Here is a 24,309-nt window from a genome sequence, read left to right as displayed (position 1 = left end):
CGTAGTTCTGTCACTATGAAGTGAAGTAACAAACAAACATTGTTTTTCATGTCTACACAAACTAGCAATTAAATAGCCTCTGTTATTGTTTTGTTTTTGTTCTATAACACTGATTTTTAATATGAAACCCACCAATATAAAACGGCGTAATGTCTTGTTGGACCCAAGTCTTTCAATTTTCACCTAATATAATTACCTCCGTATTTATTTTAATGCCTCTTGCATATATATACCGAATAATTTTAGCACTTGTTCATAGTGAAATGATCTAGTTTACTTAAACCTTTTGTTAAGACAAGAAAATAATAATGTCTATTGTATGTACAATTTTCTTGTTTCTCTTAACAACTTCTTCCGCGTTTGCGTCTGCGTTTCCTAAACCACCAACCGCAAGTCAATGGTCTACATCAGAGACATCAAACTCAACAGCTTCTTGCTCAGCCACTGGAAATCCAATCGACGACTGCTGGAGATGCGACCAGAAGTGGAACTCCAACCGCAAAAGCCTCGCGGACTGCGCGGTTGGATTCGGACGCGACTCAATAGGCGGTAGAGCCGGGGAGTTCTACACCGTAACAGATTCAGGAGACGAGGATCCTCTAAACCCATCTCCAGGTACATTACGTTACGCCGCAACACAAGACCAACCTCTATGGATCATATTCGATAGAGACATGGTAATAACACTAAAAGAAGACATTCAAGTGACCTCATACAAAACCATAGACGGCAGAGGAAATAACGTGCAGATAGCTTATGGACCGTGTTTAGCTTTGTATCAAGTAAGTAACGTAATCATACACAATATTTATATCCACCATTGCGTTCCGGCGAAACGGTCCTTGGGAGGGTATTCTGATGGAGATGGGATCTCGATATTCGAGTCACGAGATGTTTGGATTGATCATTGTACGTTAGAGAAGTGTCACGATGGGCTTATCGATGCGGTGAGTGGGTCGACGGATATAACGATTTCGAATAACTACATGTTGAATCATAATGAAGTCATGCTTTTGGGTCACAGTGATGAGTTTGACGGTGATCGAGACATGAGGGTTTCGATCGCGTTTAATTATTTTGGTGAAGGACTTGTCCAGCGAATGCCCAGGTAACATACAACTTGTAATATGTAGATAAACGTAAAATCAATATGTGCGTTTACATTGTATTTATTACTGGCATGTGTGTAGGTGCAGGCATGGATATTTTCACATTGTGAATAATATTTATAGAGAGTGGGAGATGTATGCAATTGGTGGAAGTGCTAATCCAACCATTTTTAGTCAAGGGAATGTGTTTATAGCTTCGGATAATCAGTTCACAAAGGAGGTACGTTCTTGAAATGTCTACCACAACAATAAGAGCGTTTTAAGCTTTATATATACAAATTTTATTCATGATTAACTATAATTTTAGATGTTGCAACCTTTCTTTGTTTATTAAATCTTCCCTGACCCTCAATCAAACCAAACTCATAAACAGATATGTGTATTACCGAGATAAACTAAACCAAATTGGACTAGACTAATCTACACCGAAATGCCTATTCCTATGTACGCAGGTGACAAAGCGAGAGAGTATAGATGGAGACGATGAATGGAAGGAATGGAATTGGAAATCAGAAGGAGATGAAATGCTAAACGGTGCTTTCTTTACACCATCAGGGAACGAAGATTCTCCTAGCTATACCAAAATGTCTAGTATGGTAGCTCGACCAGCTTCACTTCTCAAGACCACACATCCATCAGTAGGTGTTCTTAGTTGCCAAATTGGCAAACCTTGTTAGAACCATTCATCAGCTTGTAACCAAATATTGTATTGTCTTCTTCTTTATTGTGGTTAATGTTAGAGCATTATAGGATTTGTGATGATCATAGAGCCAATCAAAACAATTGCATAGCTCATTGTCAATTTCATTAAATGTTTCTATTCAAAAGTTACTGAGATTCTACCTTCTTGACGTCTCCATTTCCAACCCATAACTTCAGTGATTTCCAAGCAAAAGATGGTAGCAATACTGTTTTATCTTATTTTGGCTTTTAATTAGTATGCTATTCATATTTTGCATGTTTTTATTGGTTTAATTGTTTAGTGTTTTCATGTTAAAATAGACAACATAATCTTTGAAGTTATTTGAATTTCATACATTTAGGAATTGACTGAAAGGAGCTGTAGCACTTATGCATGGGCAAGACAACCGAATCGAAAGAACCAAACTGAAATATCCAAAACCGGAATCGTACATCAACCTTCAAATACCCTAATTGTTCCTATGTTACGATATCCAAAATAACTGAATCGAACTGAAGCGGACCGAACCGAAAACCAAACATATACCTTTTTTTTTGTCAACTGTGCTTATCATTAAGCTTAAAAGGCTTTAAGCCCAATTACAAACGGATTCAACCCCACCTTACAAGATTTCAGCCCAGTCTTTACTTCAAAAAATTACACGTGTTATCTAAAGAATAACTAAAATGCATGCTCGACACGTGCTCTTTGATGTGGCTAGACCTTTCTGGAATCGGAGGAAGCATCGGCGGTGACGCCGGATCTCTGCCGGATCGAAAACCGTGAATCACTTTCTCCGTTTAGTTGAAGCCGCTTGACCGCTCCACCTTTCCGATTCGCCGTTGATCTTTTCAGATTCATCATCCATCGCCAGTGTTAAACGCAGTGAGAAGCTTTAAAGAGATGAAACGCAGAGTCTTGCCAGAACGTTTTCAAAAAGAAAACTCCAGCCAACCTGAAACCGCTTTCCGTCTCCTTCGCTTAATCAAACAATTCGACTTTTATCAGCTTTGGATACTCCGCTCGTTATTGGAGGCGAAGATTGATTCCTCTACTGAATAACAAATCAAGCATAACTTTTGAATAGATTAAAATCTCCCAAGATCAAACAGGATATATATATAAAGATTAGGAAAAGAGAAAAACGGATTTAAAACACAAACAAAATCTCCAAGGGAAAAAGAGATCCGCTACCGGAAGAAACTAAAATCGATCAACAGATCGAAAGTTTTATTTAATTTACAAAGCAAAAAGGGAATCAGTAACCGGCGGCGAAGCCACCGGCTACCGGAGACGGAATCTTATTTTTGAAGTTGTCTAGAGAGAAGTTGGAGAAAACGAGAGAGAGAGGTTTTTTATGTTCCCTAGCTAAGTATATATTTCTAATTTCAAATCTATTAAAAGTATCTGAAAGTATTGAGAAAAATAAACTATTATAAAGTATCCAAACTATCTGAAACTATCTGAAGTATCCGGATATTTTTTGTCCGAAATATTTATAGAAATTCGAAATATCCATGATTTTTATCCAAAATTTCCCAATTATTCGATATTTTATCCAAAATACTTGATATTTAATCCAAATTACCGAACTACCCAAAATAACCGAATCGAAATCGAAACTGAATGGGAACCAAATATTTTTGGCTATTTTCTGGTAGCTAGTTTTACTATCCGAACCGAATCCTAAATTCCCCGAACATAACCAAACCTGAAATTAGGCCATGTAGTAAATGGATTCTCTATCTTCCTATCCGAATTACCTGATATCCGAAATACTCAAACCAACCCAAATTGGCACCTAAAATGCTCAGGCCTAGTAACACTGTTGAAAATCATTTTGTTCTTTCTAAATCCATTTTACTAAACAATCATGCTATAACTTTAAAAATTGAATCTATAGTAAAATAATCAGAAAATAAAACATGGTAACTCTAAAAATCAGTTTTCTATATTTTTATTTAGTATTTTATATAATTTTAAAATAAATTAAAACAAAAAAAATCCACGACTAAAATATCTACATCTTAAATTGTAAAGTAATAAAAAAAAAACTAAAACTACACACCAACTACTTATAAGCCCTTAACCAAAACATCATTTTGTGAATCAGAAGAAATATATAAGTTTTAGTTTGGTCATTTTATACATTATTTGATTTTCGTTTAATTATGGGTCAGTTATATATATTAAGTATTTACGTTTAATTCTATCTAAAATCAAATACTGAAGTAACTATAAACTAGTGCTTAACTGCTTATCAATTGCAATACTTTTCTTTACATCATCAACTCAACAAACAAGTGAAGCAGAAAGACAAAATAAACATACCTGATACCACCGACTAATTAATTCGGCCACCAAACATTAAAACTTTATAATAGAGGGAAATTAAATAACTATAGTTTACTTTCCATCAAAGCCATAAATAAAGATTAAGGAACTAAAAAAACAAAGAAGAGAAGAAACAAGAAGTGAACTATATAAGCCAAGAAGAAGCAAACAAGCAGAGCAAGCCAACCACAAAACCAGCCTTAGCTCCTCCCACGATCCTGACCGCACTGGCTTCATCATCACTGGCATCATCTGCATCTCCATCAGGCCCTTCGGCAGGCGAATCTGACTCACCAAAAGAATCATCAGGCGACGGTGCAGCCTTCTTCTTCTTCTTCTTCCCTTTTGCTTTCCCTTTAGCCGGTTTAGGAGAATCCGCAACATCGCCGTCCTCAGGTGCCGGAGCAGGAGCAGGAGCTTCAACAGCAGAAGCCTTAAACAGCTCTTTAGGCAATAAAACCTTATCTGTCGCATAGATAGCCAATGGTTGCTCGTCGATCAGAGTGTTAACGATCTGGACAGTGTTGATCCTTGCCTTGAGGGTAACTTTCTCTCCATTGTTCTCTACAGTGAGCTCGAAGTTGTTGGCTCCATATGTGGCAAGTGTGTTCATGGACCATTGTTGGATTTGAGCATGGCCATTGAGTAATAGGTCGGGACAGCGAGGAAATTAAGGAAAGCTTCTTTCTTTGGAGCTGTTAAGTTCTTGTATTTGGGTAAGAATCCTTTCATGGCGTCATCTCCTGGACAGAACACTGTCATGCCTCCTTCTACACTCTCCTGTTACAGCATGAACGCAATCCACATACACACACGAAAAAAAAAATTGAATCGCTAGATATTACTGCAGTGTTAGTAGTCAAGGGTTGTGTGCATGGTCCAAATCAATTTTAATACAAAATGTTATTTGAATTTTCGAAAAAAGGTTTCCTGGTTTGGTCACTCAAAAAACTACTTGGAAAATTATACCTAAAGTCTAATGTTTTATAATAATACAAAAAAATTACTGATATATTTCATAATTGAAATGTAGCCGTTTTTAATTTAAGTTTAAAGATTTTAGATTGGTATAATGTTCTGAAATACATTGGTAACTTACAAGCCAACAGAACAAACCACATGCATATTTATCTGATTAAATATCATACTTAACAATGTGAATTAATACTATAGTTAGTATAGTGTCTAAATAGAGTAACTACTATCACTATCCACTATACACTAATCAGGTTTAATTAGTGAAAGAACCTGAGTCTTTTTCTTTAATTTAACACTAGGTGACTTGTGCGGTCATGAATATTTAATTTAATTTAATTTAATATAAAGTCACGTGCATCTATCACTTGATTAATGCTTTCTAATTAGTAAACCGAATTAATCAGGTTTTGGTAATGTCAGTACCAGCGTCTATTTAAATAATTAATTTTTACATACAGCGACGACATGCACATGCATCTACCGCTTAAATCACTGAAACATCATTTTCTAACAACGTGTAATTAGTTACTTATTAGGGTTTATAATTAGTAAGTACCTGGTAGGTTTTTGAAGCTCCGCGGTTAGACAGAAGAGCCTTGGCGAACACTTTACAGCCATGAGCCGACATTATCCCGGCGATATTCATCTGCGCCGGAGCTTGAGTTGGACCCGACGCGGCCTCCGACGGTAAGATCCTGCTGAGCTGGATAACAGAGATATTGTACGGAACTTCTTCGATGGATTTAACAAAGAAGGAAGAAAGATGTCCGTCTTTGGGACGGAAGCCGACCTTGCCGCCTCTCATCATCGTTATGTTAACGAATCCTGTAGTTCCCGGAGCAGCTCCGCTGGCTTGGAAGAGAGTGGCGGCGAGAGCCGAGCCGCCGCCGATGTGGTGGAGTTTCTTGGCGCCAAAGTAATCAAGGAGGACGTGGAGGGAGAGGATGTTTTTGAGAGTGGAGATTGTGTAGCCTTTGGAGGTTAAGGCGGACATGGCGGAGTTGTCGACGGCGCAGACGGTTATGGTGGTTCTCCGGTTGATTTGGGCGGCGAGGTGAGTTTTGGTTAGTAAATGGTTGAAGGAGGAGAAAGAAGGGTGGTTTGCTAAGAGACGCGTGACATTGTGCGCGTGTGTTTGGACGGAGAGGATGAGGAGGAGGAGGATGATGAAGGGGAGAATGCTTGAGATGATTACTCTACTCATCTTCTTCGCCATTGTTGATGAGTAGTGGACTTTAAGATATTGGCGAGAGAGTGATCTCTGAGCTTCAAACTAAAATGGGGAAATGAAGATGGTGTTTACTTAAACGGACTTTGGAATGTGGTTGCAATTGCTATTGTACCATTAAGTGTTTATTTAAGTGTCGTTTTAGATTTCTGTGTACATAGATTAAAAAATCATTTAATTTATATATTTTCAATATAAAATCATCATTACTTATATACTTAATTACAGTATATTTCAACCAACAAAAAAAATAAACATGAAAATAACGTTAATAAATTCTACATTGAAATGCTAAAATAACATTTATTTGCAACGGAAATTTTTCTCTATAATAAAACTTAATATGAACGGATGGAGTATGAATTTAAGTTTATGGTTATGGCTTGCAAGTTTGTGAATCGTTAAATTCACTGGTGGCACAATTCCCCCCCTCCCTCCCCCAAATTCACTGGTGGATTTTGCTTGCAATTACTACTGTAACATTAAGTGTTTAACTATGGTTGAATTCTAGTAATGCTATGAATCTAAGTTTTTGGTTGCGTGCTTGCAAATTTGTGAATCTTTAAATTCACTGGTGGCACATCCCCCTCCCTTCCCGGCCCGGTTTAGGAGGGTGGGCAAGAGGAGCATGGACCTAGGACCTAAAATATGTTTTGCATAAACAATGTTGAAAAATGCTCAATTTTCTTAAATATATAAAAGACAAGGACCCAAAACAATTAAATTACCACAGTTATATGTAACTTTTTAAAAATAGTTCAAATGTTTATAATTTGTTCTCCATTGTTGAGATCAAGAGGGTTGAGATATTTCTATTGGATGGCAACAATCATGAAAGTAAGGTTCGTACTTGTAAGTCCAGCTGAAAATAGAAATACCTTTTCCGTCTAAAACACACACAATTTATTATGTTGTTCAGAATTCATTTTATCAAAATGTCACGTTCAGAGAAAAATACAAACATGTCACTTAGGAGGAGTATCAAAAACATTACTCCGTAATTAATAGTAAATTTTAAGACCATTTCATAAGCATTAAATCTTCTTCTCCCCGAATATAACAAGTGATAAAATAAAATACTATGCGTTTAACTGATGACTATTATAGAAACATTAGAAATGAGTAAAAAAAAATACAAAGGAATGAAATTATAGAAGTGAAGAAAAATATTATTTTTTTACCAATTTTGGTGAGTAACAAATTTGTTTTATATTTTTCTAGAATTAAAAGGATAAGAATGAATGAAAAGAAAAATTATTCTTTATAAATAGTAAAACAAATTAGGAATAGTAGTGCATTCTCTTTTATTTATTGGTCTCTATGTCATAGTTCAAGTCATAATATTTTAGTTCTGAAAAAAAACAAAAGTTGTAATATATACCGTCATTTTTCAGTTTTATACCAAAAAACATAATTATTTAGTTTGAGATCATATTATATATTATACGAATTTTAGGGTCTTGTTGTCAAAAAATCATTTATTAAACTGAGAAGTGATTTTATGAATTTGACTTATTTGTGGAGTGCATCATTATTTCTTTTTGATTTTCTAAGGATCCTTGATTATTATCTGAGAAGTGATTTTATGAATTTTACTTATTTGTGATTATATCATTCATTCTCACTAGCAAAAGATGACATTGTTTATTGAAAATGATCATTTATTTTTTATTATCTTATTATGACATGTCAAATTGCATGTATGAAGTTTTGTATTTTTTGTAAGATATTTTAAATATAACCATAATTTATATGTATCATTTTAAACAAATATTTCATTCTTTCCATTTTAATTGTCATTTTAAGTTTATACACACAAACTAAAAAAATATTGATTTTTTATATTCTCTAAATTAAAAAATCATTACATATACATCTAACCAATATAAAAATATAATAACATAAAATTGATAAATTTTACATTGAATTATAAAACAACACTTATTTTGAAATGAAAAATTTTACTTTACAAAGATAACTAAATTGAAACGGAGGGAGTAAGTAATAATATTTTTTATGCACTAAGTAATAAATAATTATAAGTATAATTTTGTACATTAACTTAGAGTTGAAAAAATAAAAACATATAAATATTTCAAAACTCACTCTATATATTTGTTAATTGAGTGTTTGAATTATGCTTTAATTAATTAATTTCTTTGAAAAACTAATAAAATTACCAAATTAGTAAATTCATTCGTATATAGTCACCATAAAATATGTTTGTTAATTAATAATTTAAAAAAAATATGTACATTTAATATATATATATATATATATATATATATATGTATATATGTATATGTATATGTAAATGTTGTGGGAGTACTTTTACCAGGTAGGATAAAGGAAACTTTTATAAAAAAAAGTGGCCGAATTAATACTTATAATTTGGCGGCCGCAAGCATGTGCTTGATTGGCTTATGTTCAAGGCCGGCTCTGTATATATATACATAAACATAGTCATAAATATAATATAAATAAAAAATTGTTTTTATAATTTAAATTAAACTTATCTAAAACAAATTAAAATTGATAAGTCAAAGAAATATACTTATGAAAAATTGTTTACATTTATACTTAAAAAGCTAAAATGTTTTTAAAATATTAAAATTTGAAATTTTACTTTAGAAAATAATATTTTCTTTTAAATTTATTATTACTATGAAATTTACTAGTTAGTGAATGGGTGTAATGTTAATTAGCTAATGAGTCAATCCCATTGGGGTTCACATTCATTCACAACTGATAGTTGTATTTTTATATATATTTCGTATGTTGTGTGGATTCTCCTTAGTTGGAAAAAGATGTAGGTGCTGGAAAAAACAGGTCATCTTCTGCTCAGCCCTCTTGGTGTTTTTAGATACTTAACTTTGAAGAAATGGAGAGGCCTGTGAGAGCATTGAAAGAGCATAAGATGTAGCTAATCACAGGTCTAAGACAGTTTATATAGCTACAGTGGGCTTCACGCATCACTCGAGTAGAGTCATTGGATGAGCGTGTGGGTAGTTGTATCTGGTCATTAAACATATCAATTGGTTTGGCTTCAGTTTTATCTTATCTTCACCATAAATGTGAGGAGCAAGTAATTCACAGAGACATAACGCTAGGCTAGGCGATTTCGGTCTCGCTAGGCTCACTGAGCACGATAAAGGCCTTGTCTAAATCTTGACTGCTCGCTCCAGAGTTATCTCTCATGTGGCACTGCGACCGAGAAAACAGATGCGTTTAGCTACAGAGTGGTGATTCTAGAGGTCGCTTGTGGGAGAAGGCCAATAGATAAAGAACCAGAAAGTCAGAAGACTGTGAATCTAGTGGACTGAGTTTTGGAGATTACACAGTGATGTAAGAGTTGTGGTCGAAGCTGTGGATGAGAGATTGAAAGGCCAGTTTGATGAGAAAATTCTGAAGAAGCTGTTGCTGTTGGGCTAATGTGTGCTCATCCAATAGTAATGACAGACCATCTATGAGACCGGTTCTAAAGATACTAAACAACGAGGTTGAGCCTACTCCGGTTCCCAAGATGAAACCTACACTCTTTCTCTTGTGGACTAAGTCTCGATGACATTGTTTCGTTCGTGATTTGAATAACAACCAGGGTCGGCTTAGGTGGTAGGGCAAAGACTGCAATGCCTCATGGCCCATAAATAGAAGGGGCCCTTAAATATTTTTACTCAGGTAATTCATTTTTTCTTTGAAAAAAAACAGTTTAGCTTAGTATCTTTGAATAAAATTGATTTAAGAACAAAAACACTTGTATCTTTACAAAATCCTCGTGTAAAGTGGTTTCAGAATTTGCTATGTTGAAATTTTATTTTAGAAAACAATTTGAAGCCGGCGCTGATAACAATGTGTGTGGTCTTTGGTTCAATGAGTTTATATTGAACGATTAGGTTTTTTTCAATTCATATAAACCCATCTCTGAGTCTAGACCAAAAGCTCATCTAGCTTTACATAGCAAACCAGTTTCGAGATCAGTTAAAAAAGATCATCAAATGTTTGTCATTTCATTGAACAAAAAAAAAGGTTTGTCATTTCATAATGGCAACCTTATTTGAAGAAGTTTTCAAAAGGAGGTTCTAAAGAATATAATATAATATTTTATGTAATTTGATTTTATAATTAATTTTAACTCAAATAAATTATTAAGATTGATTATAGGTTCTCATTGGATTCTTATAAGATCTCATTCGAGAACTCTTTCAAACAATCTCTCTTACTTTTTAATATTTTACTAATTTTATTTTGTTGAAATATTCATTGAGAACTCTTTCAAAAAATCTCTCTTACTTTTTAATATTTTACTATTTTATTTTTGTTGAGATGTTCATTGAGAACTCTTCAATAGACATGTTTTAGAAACCATGCAAGTTAAAAAGAGAAGGTTTCAGATCTATTTTTGGAATGGTGATACTACAGAGGAATCAAAACAAACCCTAGTTCAAAGTTGATGAAGAGTGAGAAGATATATATATATATATATATATATATATATATATATATATATATATAGTCATATAGATAGATATAGTAGGTCTTGATGCTCACCATGAATGTGGCCTGAAAGATAAAAGTTGCTTACCTTCTTTGACACTGAAGAAGCCTTGTTGAAGCAATCATAGTATCTAAAGTGTGTATATACGCAACTTACGCTCACAAGATCACATGCATCACAATGATGTGTGCGATGGTGGCAGAAGTAAAGAGAGCACACTCCCGACAAAGGCAAAACTAATCTTTTTGCTAATCCCGGCTTGTGCTCTCTTTCTTCTGTCAACATTTTCTCATCTTCTTCTCCTAGACGAACAAGAAAAGAAGAAGAAGACGAAGACGAAGTGTGACGTGCGGCGTAAGTAAGCAATGAGGGAGTGTATATGACTCAGATTTATAATGGAGGAGAGTGGATGTACTGGTTACAAACGGTGACAGTAAGTGGAAACTGGGTATAGTGGGTAAAAGAGAAAGCTCAAAATGGTCATGAAATTACTTACAGCCATGAAGCTGGAAGTTTCTACACATTTAGAGATTCTCTTCATTTAACTCTTCTCCTACCTTTTCGCTTTCACATTTATGTATTTTCTAATTTTCCTTTCTGATTATATATTTTTCAATTTTTGTTTTTAAAGTTTTGTTGGGATAGTAAGGTAACATATTTTGCCAATTTTCCATTTCCAGTAATAATGAGAGACTACGCATGACATATAATAGAAGACAAAATATATAAAGCTATTGTTAATTCGACATTATTTGTTTTGTTTTGAAGCTTTGCATGACTTGTAATATGAAATTTTGTTGCTGGAAAATAATAATAATAAGCAAATCCACTGATAAATAAAATATGGAGGTCACGCGTAAGACTAGGAAGTTGCTATCACCTAATTGAGCAAGCCAGAACTTAAAGTCTTCATCGACATTTCACCTACTCAACTCTCCTGCCGTTTAATCTCAGCCTGTCGTTACACACGAGATCCTTCTATTTGGGGCCCACTTCATATTACCCACGTGATGATTTTACACGTTTCGGTATAGGACCATTTGATATAAAACGGATCTTTGTAACACATTGCTCGTCAACTTTTTGGATGAGTTGTTAACCTTTGGGCTTTCCTCGTCATCGAATCATGTTACTTATAACACTTTGATGGAAGTAAAGTACAAGGCCTTCTTCTAGTGGTCCTACCAAAGTTAGCTATGTGGTATTTGTGACATGCAGAGTTTGATCTAGCGAAAGGCTTTGACATAAGAATGAAGAGAAATGGGATCGCTGAAGGGGCGAATAACATACACTGGAATGATTGATGGGTTATGAGGCGGTTCACATGCTTAATGAAATGAGCAAAGATTATATTGATCCTGATATTACCACAAACGCATTATACATGGATTTTGCAAGGTTGAGAGGTTTGAAACTGCTGAGGAGATAGTGTGTAGAATTTACCGAGCTGCTCTAATTAGTCCCAATGGCATGGTATACAATTATTACAGGCTGGAATTTACCGAGCTGCTCTAATTAATCTTTGCTTAATGGAAGGTTTAAGAATTTATGAAGCTATGATCCTCGAGGGCCATACTCCAGACATTTTCACGTTCAATACTTCAATGTACTTGCCGCCTCGCTATGTAAAGTGGGTGAGACAGAAGATGGTATTCTTAAGAGATAACATCATAAAAGCTTTAGAAACAAACCATATGACCCCTTTCCCTAATCAAATGAGCGTTATTAGCATGTGTCGAGGGCCTTTCTTCATTCAAAATCCTTATTTTTGTTACTCTTTCATTGCTTGTTTCTTGTTCTCATGTATGGTGGGTTTTTGCTTTCCAGGTGAACCACCTAAAGGAACCAATGATCTCTAGAGGAACCAGCTAATAAGTTCATAGAGTTTTGTCTGATTCACAGCATGCATCTTATGTCATTCTTCGCCTCTCTGATTAGCAATTAAGTATGCAATCATAGTTATACTTTTGTTTCCTCTTGTTTCATTCTACAGTTCTTGATGTGTATGCCAACCAGTTCCAGAAGCTCAAGCATTTGAACTTGTGCTGTTACACAGAACAAGACAAGCCAGCCAGTAAAGAGTCGCCTTCACTGGCTGTTTTCTCTGACAAATACAACTCAAAAACTATACCCAAAAAGATCAAAAGAGTCTTGATTGAGTTTCTATAAACTCACGTGTGTTTATAACTGCTGTCTTCACTCCACTTGTGTTAAATATCTTTATTTATTTGTTCTTTCTTACACCTTTTTTTTTTTGTTTTTAGATCTTTTACGGAGACAGAGCAGGAACAGGTACAAACTCTGAAGAATAGCTGGAGCTGTGTTGGCAATTCATGTGCTAACTTCACCTGTGGACACATTCAGATATGATTCAAGGAAAATGGAAATGAAATGCAGAGCCATGGAAGAAGCAAAAGGTTCTTCTTAATTCTTATATGTGTGTGTTTGAGGAATATTTTGATGTAAATATTGTCGGAATAGAGACTGAGAGAAACTTGTTTTGTCTGTGTTGGGATGGTGTCTGATGGATCTTGATGCAGACAGAACCTAACAGTAGGTCAGATTTCATCACTGGATTTATTCCATTTTGCAGTAGCACTCGTGAGCCTGTAACACAAAAAATATTATTATATGCCTTCTCAGTGTGTAGATTGTCTGCTAGTCTTCTAACAATTGCTATTACATTTTATGCTAATTTGCGTTTATATCAGTATTGTAGAAATACATTATATATGAATGTCGCAAGGTAGTAGTTGCGACAGATGTACAAGAAAACTAAATCAGCTAGTGGGTTAAGGAGTTTGATAAAACTGGTAGATATTGATGGCTGATGACATTTTAGATTATAGTTTTCCAATAACAATATTTTTACTCATGTCCACTAAAAAGATAGCATAATCATAATTCATTAAACATATAGACAACTTGAATTTTTTTATTACAATGAGCAACTAGTGTCATTATTTTAACAAAATCATTCAGATATCTTTCAAAACCCCATGATGTTATAACAAATATTTTTTAAAAAAACTAGCCAATTAGTGTTCAAAAAAGAAAAACTAGCCAATTAATTTTGTTCATGCATATGATTACTCCATATTACAGTATTATGAAAAAGTTTATTATAAATAAAATAAAAATAAATTCTAAAAGACAAAACAGTGCCAGCAAGTCACTTGCGTTTTGCATCGGTCCGAACCAACAAATATAGATGCGATTCCGCAATAAACAGCCGTCAGCCAGCTCAATTCTCCGTTTTAAAACCTAAAGACGTCACGTCACTAAGACTAACTCCGTTTATATAAACCGTTACAGACACCGCTCCGAGAAGGCAGATCAATAGAATTTATAGAGGAAAAAGCAAAATAAAAAATAAGAGAAAAGAAAAGAGAAAAAGAAAAGTCTCTCTTTTTTCTTTTCTTTCCCAGATTCTCTCTCTCCTCCTGCGGATCATATTTTTTTCCTTTTCTTTCACTTTCCTTTGGTTTTCTCGGCGGCTTCATTCGAATCGTTTTTTCCTCTTTTTTTCTCTCTCTAGGGGGGTAAAGCTTCCTCCTTTCTGTAGACAGACGCCATGTCGGTACGTTCAAAAATCTCATCCTTTTTTTTAATCAGTTTCGTGTTGTATGATTGAGAGAATATACTTTCGATTTTGGTTTCATTTGGTTAGCTAGATGTGTTGCAATCTTCGATATTGAATAGGGAATAGATGTGAGATTGTAATTCTATAGATCTCTGTTTTTTTATTAACTTTTAAAGTTTCGATCTTCGGCTTTTGTTTTTAGTTTTGAATTTGTTTGATTAAGCTTTCATTTATAAAAAAATACATATCAACTTGGAAGAGTTGATTTGATGAGGATTGATTTGTCTTTTAGCTTAGATATTTTGATCAAAGCTTAGCTTAGAGAAGTTGTCCCGTGTTATCATTTTTTTCCCAGGTTGTTCTTGATCTATATGAGAGTGAAGAGGCATTTATGAATATTGTGTTTTTTTATGGACAGGCAAAAGGTACTTTATGCCTTGTAATATTTGCTTGCTAATTAATTTAGAGTCAATTTTTTTGACTTAATTGTGGAGAGGAACTTCTCTTACGGTTAGTTTTGGTAAAATCTTTTTTTTTTTGACTTAATTGTGTATAATGTTTACTGAGAAAATGAAGAGATGATTAGTTTTTAAGCTATTGTACAAACTTTTTGTCCTGATAGTTGACGGTTATAATAATAAGACTCGTGGTTTCGCATTTGCTTTGTGACGCTTCTTTGCATCTTCTTTATTTTTTGAGACTTGCTTACATTCTATTATCTTGTTTCCTACTTGTTTTTTAAGAAGTTTTGGTATTTAAACTAAATTTTGGACACTATGTTTCTCTCATGTATGACAAAAAGGGTTTAAGGATTGAGTTTTGAGATTTTAACTTCGTTTCTCTGATGTATTTGGTTTCAACGTTTATGTATGTATTCACAACATGAACAGGACAAAGGACGTCCCTTACCCAAGTTTGGAGAATGGGATGTGAATGATCCAGCATCAGCAGAAGGTTTCACAGTCATATTCAACAAAGCTAGGGATGAGAAGAAGACCGGTGGCAAGCCAGGATCGCCTGGTAAATCCACTGACGGTAATGCTAAATCCGGAGGAGGAGATCCTAGTAAACCCCAGCCTGTAAGTTAATCTTCTAAGCTTCCTCTATCTTCTCTCTTTCGTCATACAATAGGGTCTCTTTTGGTTTTCAGAAAAAATGGCTCTGCTGCATGCAGTCTCCAGCAGTGGACTCTTGACGGACACCAAGATTGGATTTGCTTGCTGCCAAGTAAAAAAAGAAGAAGAAGGTTACATTGCTTAGACATGTAAAGCAATGTTCTTCTTTTTTATGTTTTATTGTCTTTCTTGAAAGTATCCACACAACAAAAAAAAGTTCCTAAGATGATTTGGAGCCCCCTTTTTAGTATTCACGATTATGACTTTCCTTCTTCTTCTTTTGGAGTCGTTTGTTATTCTAAAAATGCTGTAAAATCGTGTTGCCACTTTTATTGGAAAACCAGGAAAAAAAAAAGAAAAGAAAAAAAATAGTTATTGTGTCTATATGCAATGGTGCTCATTGGTCTTATTGGTGTTTTTTTTTCTGTTATCAATCTTATTGGTGTTTTATTTAAGTATAACCTGGTCCTTTTGTTCTGATTTTCACATGAAACAAGTTACTATATTTTGTTCAAGTTGGCTCTCAGTAGCTCCTTACAAAATAGCATATAGAAACTTACAAATTTTGAGTTCTAAACACATGGAAGATATGAAGTCTTCTAAGTTCTATAACTAAGCCTCTGCCGTTACTGTGGAGACCGTTCTGTGAACCTCTCAATCTGGACAAGAGATATCATCTTTTCTTTTTCGTATTAAATGTGATATAAACATCATTGTATAAGAAGAACAAGTCATTGTCAATATGAATATCCTTGATGGAGTAAGCCAATACAAGCAAAGTATTAGGATCCATGGCATCTTCAGGGAAGTTCCTTAAAGCATGCATAAGTTCCTTAAATGACAATTTCACCAAATCATCATGGCAATGCTTCAACAATGGTAAACCCACTTTGAACACAATATTTATACCCATCTTGCAAATATTACAAGATTCACAATCAAGAAAAAGATGAAGTTACATGTGTTTCTATTCTACCTTTTTTGTTGTTGCTGCTCAATATCGCCGATGACAAGCCCAAAAGATCTAACTGGCTATAGCGACCATAGAACAACATGAGACTGAGAAGACATCCCTCATCATAGCCTGTGAATCCGTTATCAATAATCTAACTGACCAAATCGGTTTCTCTTCTCCATAGATATAGAATACTTTATTTTACAAAATAATGCACATTTAATTTTAGGATTAGTTTTAAAAATAGAAAAATAACAAAACAACTAAGAAGAAATAGTTAATTTCACTATTTAGAATTAGCAAAGAAAAGATCTCGGAGAGAGAAAAGTGGAAACAAGAGAAGGATCTAGAAACACACTGTTATTCTCCTAATGAGAGTCGAGTATATATATATTAGCTCCTCTCCTCTAATTGAATCGCATCTAATTTCTTGATAAAAGATATCGCAACGTTAATCACAGCAAACGAACGATGGCAGACGCAGAGACATTCGCATTCCAGGCGGAGATCAACCAATTGCTCTCCCTCATCATCAACACCTTCTACAGCAACAAGGAGATCTTCCTCCGTGAACTCATCAGCAACTCCTCCGATGTACGTCTCTCTCTCTTGATCGATCTGTAGATTAGATTCCATTAGCGTTACTGTTTATTCCGAATTGAGAAGATCTGTATGATACTAAAACATTAGGTTGAATGATTTTGTTTTCGATCAATCAATTGTTAGATTAATGTAGCTCCAATCTATACTCATTCAATTGTTTTGTGTACGTTTTATTTATTGATTGGATGTTACTGTGTTGATGATATACTACAGGCGTTGGATAAGATAAGGTTCGAGTCGTTGACGGATAAGAGCAAGCTCGATGGCCAGCCTGAGCTTTTCATCCACATCATTCCCGACAAGACTAACAACACCTTGACCATTATCGATAGTGGTATCGGTATGACCAAGGCTGATTTGGTTAACAACCTTGGAACCATCGCTAGGTCTGGCACCAAGGAGTTTATGGAGGCGTTGGCTGCTGGAGCTGATGTCAGCATGATTGGGCAGTTTGGTGTTGGTTTCTACTCTGCTTACTTGGTTGCTGACAAGGTTATCGTCACCACCAAGCACAATGATGACGAGCAGTACGTGTGGGAGTCTCAGGCTGGTGGTTCTTTCACCGTCACGAGAGATACCTCTGGTGAGAGTCTTGGTAGAGGTACGAAGATGACGCTTCATCTGAAGGAGGATCAGTTGGAGTATCTTGAGGAGAGGAGGCTTAAGGATTTGGTGAAGAAGCACTCTGAGTTTATAAGCTACCCTATCTCCCTGTGGGTTGAGAAGACTGTTGAGAAGGAGATATTTGATGACGAGGATGAAGAGGAGAAGAAGGACGAGGAAGGAAAGGTGGAGGAAGTAGACGAAAAGGAGGAGAAGAAAAAGAAGAAGATTAAGGAGGTTTCTCACGAGTGGGATCTTGTGAACAAGCAGAAGCCTATTTGGATGAGGAAGCCTGAGGAGATCACCAAGGAGGAGTACGCTGCTTTCTACAAGAGTCTCAGCAACGATTGGGAAGAGCATTTGGCTGTGAAGCACTTCTCTGTTGAAGGACAGCTCGAGTTCAAGGCTGTTCTCTTTGTTCCCAAGAGAGCTCCTTTTGATCTCTTTGACGGTAAGAAGAAGCCTAACAACATCAAGCTCTATGTCCGTCGTGTCTTTATCATGGACAACTGTGAGGACATCATCCCCGAGTGGCTGGGCTTTGTCAAGGGTATTGTTGACTCCGAGGATCTTCCTCTCAACATCTCGAGAGAGACATTGCAGCAGAACAAGATCCTCAAGGTCATCCGCAAGAACCTAGTGAAGAAGTGCCTGGAGCTCTTCTTTGAGATTGCTGAGAACAAGGAGGACTACAACAAGTTCTACGAAGCTTTCTCCAAGAATCTGAAGCTTGGTATTCACGAGGACTCTCAGAACAGGACCAAGATTGCTGAGTTGCTCCGTTACCACTCCACCAAGAGCGGTGATGATCTCACCAGTCTCAAGGACTACGTGACAAGGATGAAGGATGGTCAGAACGATATCTTCTACATCACCGGTGAGAGCAAGAAGGCTGTTGAGAACTCTCCCTTCCTAGAGAAGCTCAAGAAGAAGGGGTATGAAGTTCTGTACATGGTTGATGCGATCGACGAGTATGCTATTGGCCAGCTCAAGGAGTTCGAAGGGAAGAAACTTGTGTCTGCAACCAAGGAAGGATTGAAACTCGACGAGTCTGAGGACGAGAAGAAGAAGAAGGAAGAGCTAAAGGAGAAGTTTGAAGGACTGTGCAAAGTCATCAAGGACGTCTTGGGAGACAAAGTGGAGAAGGTTATCGTCTCTGACCGTGTGGTTGACTCACCCTGCTGTCTTGTGACGGGAGAATACGGGTGGACAGCAAACATGGAGAGGATCATGAAAGCACAGGCTCTGAGAGACAGCAGCATGGCTGGATACATGTCGAGCAAGAAGACGATGGAGATCAATCCAGAGAATGCCATCATGGAGGAGCTGAGGAAAAGAGCCGAGGCTGATAAGAATGACAAGTCTGTGAAGGATCTCGTTCTTCTCCTCTTTGAGACTGCCCTTCTCACCTCTGGTTTCAGCTTGGACGAGCCCAACACTTTCGGGAGCAGGATCCACAGGATGTTGAAGCTTGGATTGAGTATTGATGAAGATGAAGCTGCTGATGCTGATGCAGAGATGCCTCCGCTTGAAGATGATGCCGACGCTGAAGGTAGCAAGATGGAAGAAGTGGATTAAGGATTGACTAAGGGTTGTAGTTAATAAATAATGGGGTTCTCTTGATTTTTCTGTTGTTTTTTGTTTTTTTTTTGTTTTTCTTTTCTCTTGTTATCATTTGGATTTTTCTTTTGTTAGCAACTATTCGGATCTATTATCTCAGAGTTTTGTCTCTCTAGTGGTTTCTCCGAACTAAGTGGTGTTATGTTTTCCTCTTTTGAAGGAAGAAACTCTGATCCTAGCAATTCTAGACTAGTACTGGTTGTTGCAGGGGATGCTAGTACGAACCATTCTTATTAGTTTACAGTTCGCGAGTGTTTTAACTTTTACGCCACTTTGCTTGGACAAGTAGCAGTCGTGTGGTTCGGAAGAGACAGTGAGCTAACTTGATGTTTGGGATCCTCTGTTCAAGTGGCTGCAACGAAGTGAAAATATTCATCTTCTGTCTTTTTGTCTGATGGAGCACTGCCCTCTTCCTTAATTGGCCGATGAGTACTGAGTTTTTGTTGCCATCTTATATCTTGCCATTTGTCGTTGACTATCTATGAGCGTTTATGTTGCTTCACAATTTGTCACACGTCGCATATGTGAAGAATCCTCTGCCAATGATTCGTGCAATTTATACACTACATTGTTTTTTTGTCCGAAAAGAAAAAATACACTACACGTTTTTGTCAACCCTGAATTTGCGCTACTTACGAGACAGTTTAAAGCTGGGTTTGGCTTCTCTTTCTTTCCGGTTAAGTAATAGTCAATCAAGCTGAATGGAACCACTAGAGAATCAGTGACTACTAGCTCAAGAACTTAGCTAAAACTTTCCTCTAAAAAGACATTTTTGAAAGTAATTGAAACAAAACTTTTGGACATGTTACTGTCACTCTTTGGCTTTCAAATTTTAATGTTACACAAATAGTTCGCGAACGAATAATAAAGAAAACAAGCATTGGCACATCCTTAGACTTCCCCATGAGCATAGATGATAGTGTTTGATGCATTACCACTTAATCATTGCTTCTCCTTCGACTTCTCTCTCATGGCTCTTCTTTTCTCTTCCCTGCAAAATGCGTTTATTCAAACATGATCAATAAGAAAACGTAAGATTGCCAAAAGAGTTTAACGAGAGGTGAAAAATCTATTTTACCTAGCTTGAGCAATCTCCTTCTTCCAATCAGATCTCTTCTTCTTTGGCTTCCTCTCAACGTTTTTAGATTTTGATTTCGCATCCTTTTTGCCCTTCTTTTTCTCCTTTGATATTGCAAGTCTCTCCTTGTTCTCTTTAGTTTCCTTGGGTTGCTTACTGGGAACAGAAACCTTCTCCATCTCTTCCATCGCCTCAGCTTCATCATCATCATCATCACTAGACACATCAGCTTGTTCTACAGTTTCTACCGCCTCGTCATCATCCTCTGACGTTTGTTTCATGTTGCTCATTTTCTTCAGCTATACAAAGAAAACAAAAGGGTAAGCGCATGCCATCAATATACATTTTGTAGGTTATCTATCTCGGTATATCAACTATTGGAGTAATGAAAAATACATGGCTGAGATAATTTAAAGCATGAGTACCTTTGCCACGAAGAATCCGTCCATGTTGTGTACATGAGGATAAAAACGTTTAGTCTGCTTTAAAGATGGATGAAACCGGTGTTCTCTAAATTTGCTATATCTGATGAAGACAAGAAAGACAAACATTCTGAGACGTTAGACATCGTATAATATTACATATCTCTACAGATAGAATCTGTGCATTACCCATTTTGGCCAAAATCGAGTCCAGTTTTAACGAGTTGAACATTCCTTTTCTTCAACGCATAGTCAATTACGGCTTCGTTCTGCGCAATTATTTTTCATACAAAAAGAAGAAAAAAATTATGATACAACCAAAACAGATGAGAGAAATATGGGGGCAAAAATGTAACCAACCTCAGCAACCATAAGTGAACATGTTGAGTAAACAATATATCCACCGGTTTTGGAAGTGGCATCCACCATATCAATAGCAGCTAGTAAAAGTTGCTGCATGATTTAAAAAAAAGGGGGTTAAACTGGCATTTATCCGAGGATATAAAGTTCGGTTGTTCAGATAAATTTGACCTTTTCTAAGAAGGTAACTACTATACCTTTTGCAAGTGAGCAAATCTCTTTATATCCTCTAGAGATTTCGAAGTTTTAACTGATTCATCTTTCGAAATGACCTGTAATGGTAGCAGAGAACGTTTAGTTATGAAGAAATAGAGCTTAAATATGGCCTTAACGGAGACTAAGCTCGTAGCTTCTTACCCCAGTCCCACTGCAGGGTGCATCCAACAATACTCTATCAACCGATTTCTCACCTAACACCTTGGGTAGCTGAAACCAAACAAGTGTAATCATTTCAGCCATGCCAGCATATATAGAGGAATCACAAATTCAACGATGTTAATGAAATCATGAATGCTCAAGAAGCTAACCTCTCTTCCATCATAGTTACAAACTACGGTATTTGTGACCCCCATGCGATGCAGATTGGCAGTTAGCGACTTGAGCCTAGGTACTTTCATCTCGTTCGCAAATATCAAGCCTGATTATTATAGCATCATAACAAATTTAATAAAACTATAAATAATCATTATCAACGTTAAGACAATCAATTTGAATATGGGGATAAGCAGTACAATAACCCAATGAAGGCATACCAGTATTTTTCATTAGAGCAGCAATGTAAGTTGTTTTTCCACCAGGAGCAGCACTGCAATGGGTAAAATCTTGTTATAAAGTCATATGCATAACGAAACAGTCCGACACTTTTTACATCAAAAAATGTGACCCATTAACAGAATACAGGCGAGAATAAAGAACAGCTAAGTGTACAATTTAATAGATGATGGTAACTTACGCTACATCCACAATCCGCTCATTCTCTCTAGGGGCAAGGGCCATCACTGGCAAAAACGAACTAGCACCTTGAAGCTGCAGATTCACCACCAGAGTATAGACTTAAGCAAACAATTTACATCGACCATTAAATGGTGTACAGACGGGTTAGAAGTTAGAAGATCACTAACCATGTAGTAACCAGCCAAATATTCAGGAGTGGCACCGATTGGCACTTGGGAATCATAAACAACAAGTCCGACCTACAGTACTTATGACATGTTAACTACGGAACAATCATAAAAAATGACAAACAATCTAAGAAAACAAAACACTTACTTTTGACCACTTGCTTAATGGGTCAAGATTGACTCCTCTGTTCAAAAGCACATCAGCAAGATCCCGTCTCCGAGTCTAAAAACAAAACAAACATCACAATTAAGCTGCAGAAAATCAAAAGACATAAGCTCTAACACAGCAAAGCGACAAGCAAGTTCACCTTAAGAGTGTTTGTCCTGATAGATGTAGGCCTTTGCTTTTCAAAGGCTTCAATTATTTCCATAAGTTCAACAGGAGGAAACAGCTGCATGAGAAAATCCCAATTCAACATCAATAAGTAAAGAGCATTGGCAACATTTAAAAAAAAAAAGGAACTTAAAATAAAAGAAAGAAAAGAGAGTAAACCTCAAACAAAGCACCAATAAGAAAACTGTTATAGCCATAATAAGAAGCAAGATCAGCTTTGAGCTGTTCAGCGCATTCTTTCCTGCTAGCTCCCTTTGGCCTCAAAACATTAAAGTTGGACAGAGCTCTAACAACTGAAACATTAAATGAAATGATGACTATTATACAAACATTCTACACGTCATCAATAAAGAAACAAACTCCGAGAGTGTTACTGACTCTCTTTGATTCTAGTCTGCAGTAGAGGAAGATCAGGTGGCCCACGAGATTCCTCTTCAAGCTCCTGAAAAGGATAACAAAAACAGCATTTTAGATCTCGTCTTCCTGAAGGTAAAAAAAAAAAAAAGGAATCGTACCTCTTCAGTAGGCAGGCGAAACGTATCGTGTTCAGAGTCTTCACCAGGTCCAACTTCCTTGTTGAAATCGAGAAGCTCGGCATCAGCATCTTCCTCCTCCTTCGCTTTCGCTCTGTCAATAGCTTCAGACTCCTTGAAAATATCTCCTTCATCAGAGTCAGAGCTCAAATCCGCATCGGAATCCGAACGTTCCTCCTCCTCTTCCTCCTCTTCTTCGTCTCCGCTACCGTCGAGGAAGTCATCACCTAAGAGCTCCTCTTCGCCGTCATCGTTTTCATCAGAGAAAAAGCCGTTAGAACCTTCCTCTCCATCATCGGACTCATCTAGCTCTTCTGTGTCTAGATCAGAGCCATCGGAAACTTCTTCTTCCTCTACAAGATCCTTCTTCTGCTTCTTCAATGGAGGTTTCTTCTGCGACTTGGCTGCTCCCTTCTTCGATGTCAGAGTTTGTGGTTTCTCCGACTTCGATAGCGGAGGCGTCTGAGTTTTCTTCGAGAGCTTCTTGACCGGAGGAGGGGTTTGAGGTTTCGCCGCCTTCCTGTTGCTGCGAGTGAGAACCATGGCGTAAGTTTTGAATTAGGGTTTTTCTCGCGGCTACCCCAAAGGTTTAACTAAACACAACAGTAGAAGAAGGCAACTACCAAGTGTGTTTGTGGAGTGTAGTCTACATTAATGGGCCTTGATCCATATATTGCTAAGCCCATTTTAATAATTTTTGGCTTGTTTTATTACTATCGTTACCTGAAAATCTGAAATCCGCAACTCATTGACTTTTTCTCTCTGATGCCGACGATATAAAACACTAACCATTAGACTACATCTATGTAATCCACCAACCATTCATTAGATTATCCACCACCATTTCTTAAGTGAAGTAAAAAAAAATTTCCCTTTTTTTGGTTGAACCTAATTGTAATCACTTACTATTCTAGGATATTCTTTAATCAACTAAGTTTGTAAATTATATGACTGGTTCTTCATATTTTCATTCCTATAAACACACAATTTCAAGCTAGTGTGGATATATATATATATATATATCAATACATTCTTAAAAATCCTCTTATTATTATATTCAACAACAAATTCAGTTAACGTTTAAAATAAACATAGAGAGTCAGAGAAAACAGAATCCTCTAAAATTGGTTGTATGTCTTTGATTGAGATGTCTCAG

General features: G+C 36.3%; 4 protein-coding genes, 1 long non-coding RNA gene and 1 pseudogene across 5 annotated transcripts; 4 read left to right on the top strand and 2 right to left on the bottom strand.

The window, feature by feature from the left end:
- Positions 1-242: 242 nt before the first annotated feature.
- LOC108840347 (putative pectate lyase 21) lies at positions 243-1,953 on the top strand. Its single transcript, XM_018613179.2, has 3 exons — positions 243-1,108; positions 1,191-1,329; positions 1,562-1,953. Exons 1-3 carry the CDS (start codon positions 309-311, stop codon positions 1,784-1,786), a joined length of 1,164 nt encoding a protein of 387 aa, XP_018468681.1. The 5' UTR covers positions 243-308; the 3' UTR covers positions 1,787-1,953.
- Positions 1,954-4,153: 2,200 nt separating this feature from the next.
- LOC108841389 (fasciclin-like arabinogalactan protein 1) lies at positions 4,154-6,400 on the bottom strand (annotated as a pseudogene).
- Positions 6,401-12,480: 6,080 nt separating this feature from the next.
- On the top strand, positions 12,481-13,461 carry LOC108842063 (uncharacterized). Its single transcript, XR_001948224.2, has 3 exons — positions 12,481-13,001; positions 13,091-13,243; positions 13,367-13,461. It is a non-coding gene; the product is annotated as an uncharacterized LOC108842063 (long non-coding RNA).
- Positions 13,462-14,160: 699 nt separating this feature from the next.
- On the top strand, positions 14,161-15,908 carry LOC108842062 (protein NOI4). Its single transcript, XM_018614868.2, has 3 exons — positions 14,161-14,406; positions 15,300-15,488; positions 15,560-15,908. Exons 1-3 carry the CDS (start codon positions 14,401-14,403, stop codon positions 15,602-15,604), a joined length of 240 nt encoding a protein of 79 aa, XP_018470370.1. The 5' UTR covers positions 14,161-14,400; the 3' UTR covers positions 15,605-15,908.
- A 913-nt stretch (positions 15,909-16,821) lies between these two features.
- Positions 16,822-19,416, top strand: LOC108842061 (heat shock protein 90-2). Its single transcript, XM_057002647.1, has 2 exons — positions 16,822-17,073; positions 17,296-19,416. The coding sequence occupies exons 1-2, from the start codon at positions 16,951-16,953 to the stop codon at positions 19,261-19,263; spliced, it is 2,091 nt and encodes a 696-aa protein (XP_056858627.1). The 5' UTR covers positions 16,822-16,950; the 3' UTR covers positions 19,264-19,416.
- A 668-nt stretch (positions 19,417-20,084) lies between these two features.
- On the bottom strand, positions 20,085-23,758 carry LOC108842059 (25S rRNA (cytosine-C(5))-methyltransferase NOP2A). The gene is made up of 16 exons (XM_018614866.2): positions 23,136-23,758; positions 22,999-23,062; positions 22,780-22,913; positions 22,595-22,678; positions 22,435-22,509; positions 22,287-22,358; positions 22,118-22,191; positions 21,918-21,970; positions 21,693-21,802; positions 21,523-21,591; positions 21,363-21,437; positions 21,166-21,258; positions 20,995-21,074; positions 20,809-20,908; positions 20,384-20,682; positions 20,085-20,296 (listed from the first exon to the last, which is right to left on the bottom strand). The coding sequence occupies exons 1-16, from the start codon at positions 23,694-23,696 to the stop codon at positions 20,248-20,250; spliced, it is 1,992 nt and encodes a 663-aa protein (XP_018470368.1). The 5' UTR covers positions 23,697-23,758; the 3' UTR covers positions 20,085-20,247.
- Between the last annotated feature and the right edge of the window lie 551 nt (positions 23,759-24,309).

This window comes from Raphanus sativus, chromosome 2 (assembly GCF_000801105.2).
Source record: "Raphanus sativus cultivar WK10039 chromosome 2, ASM80110v3, whole genome shotgun sequence".
Classification (NCBI taxonomy): domain Eukaryota; kingdom Viridiplantae; phylum Streptophyta; class Magnoliopsida; order Brassicales; family Brassicaceae; genus Raphanus; species Raphanus sativus.
The sequence above is the reverse complement of the archived record's forward strand: the minus strand, read 5'-3'. Positions and strand labels throughout refer to the sequence as shown.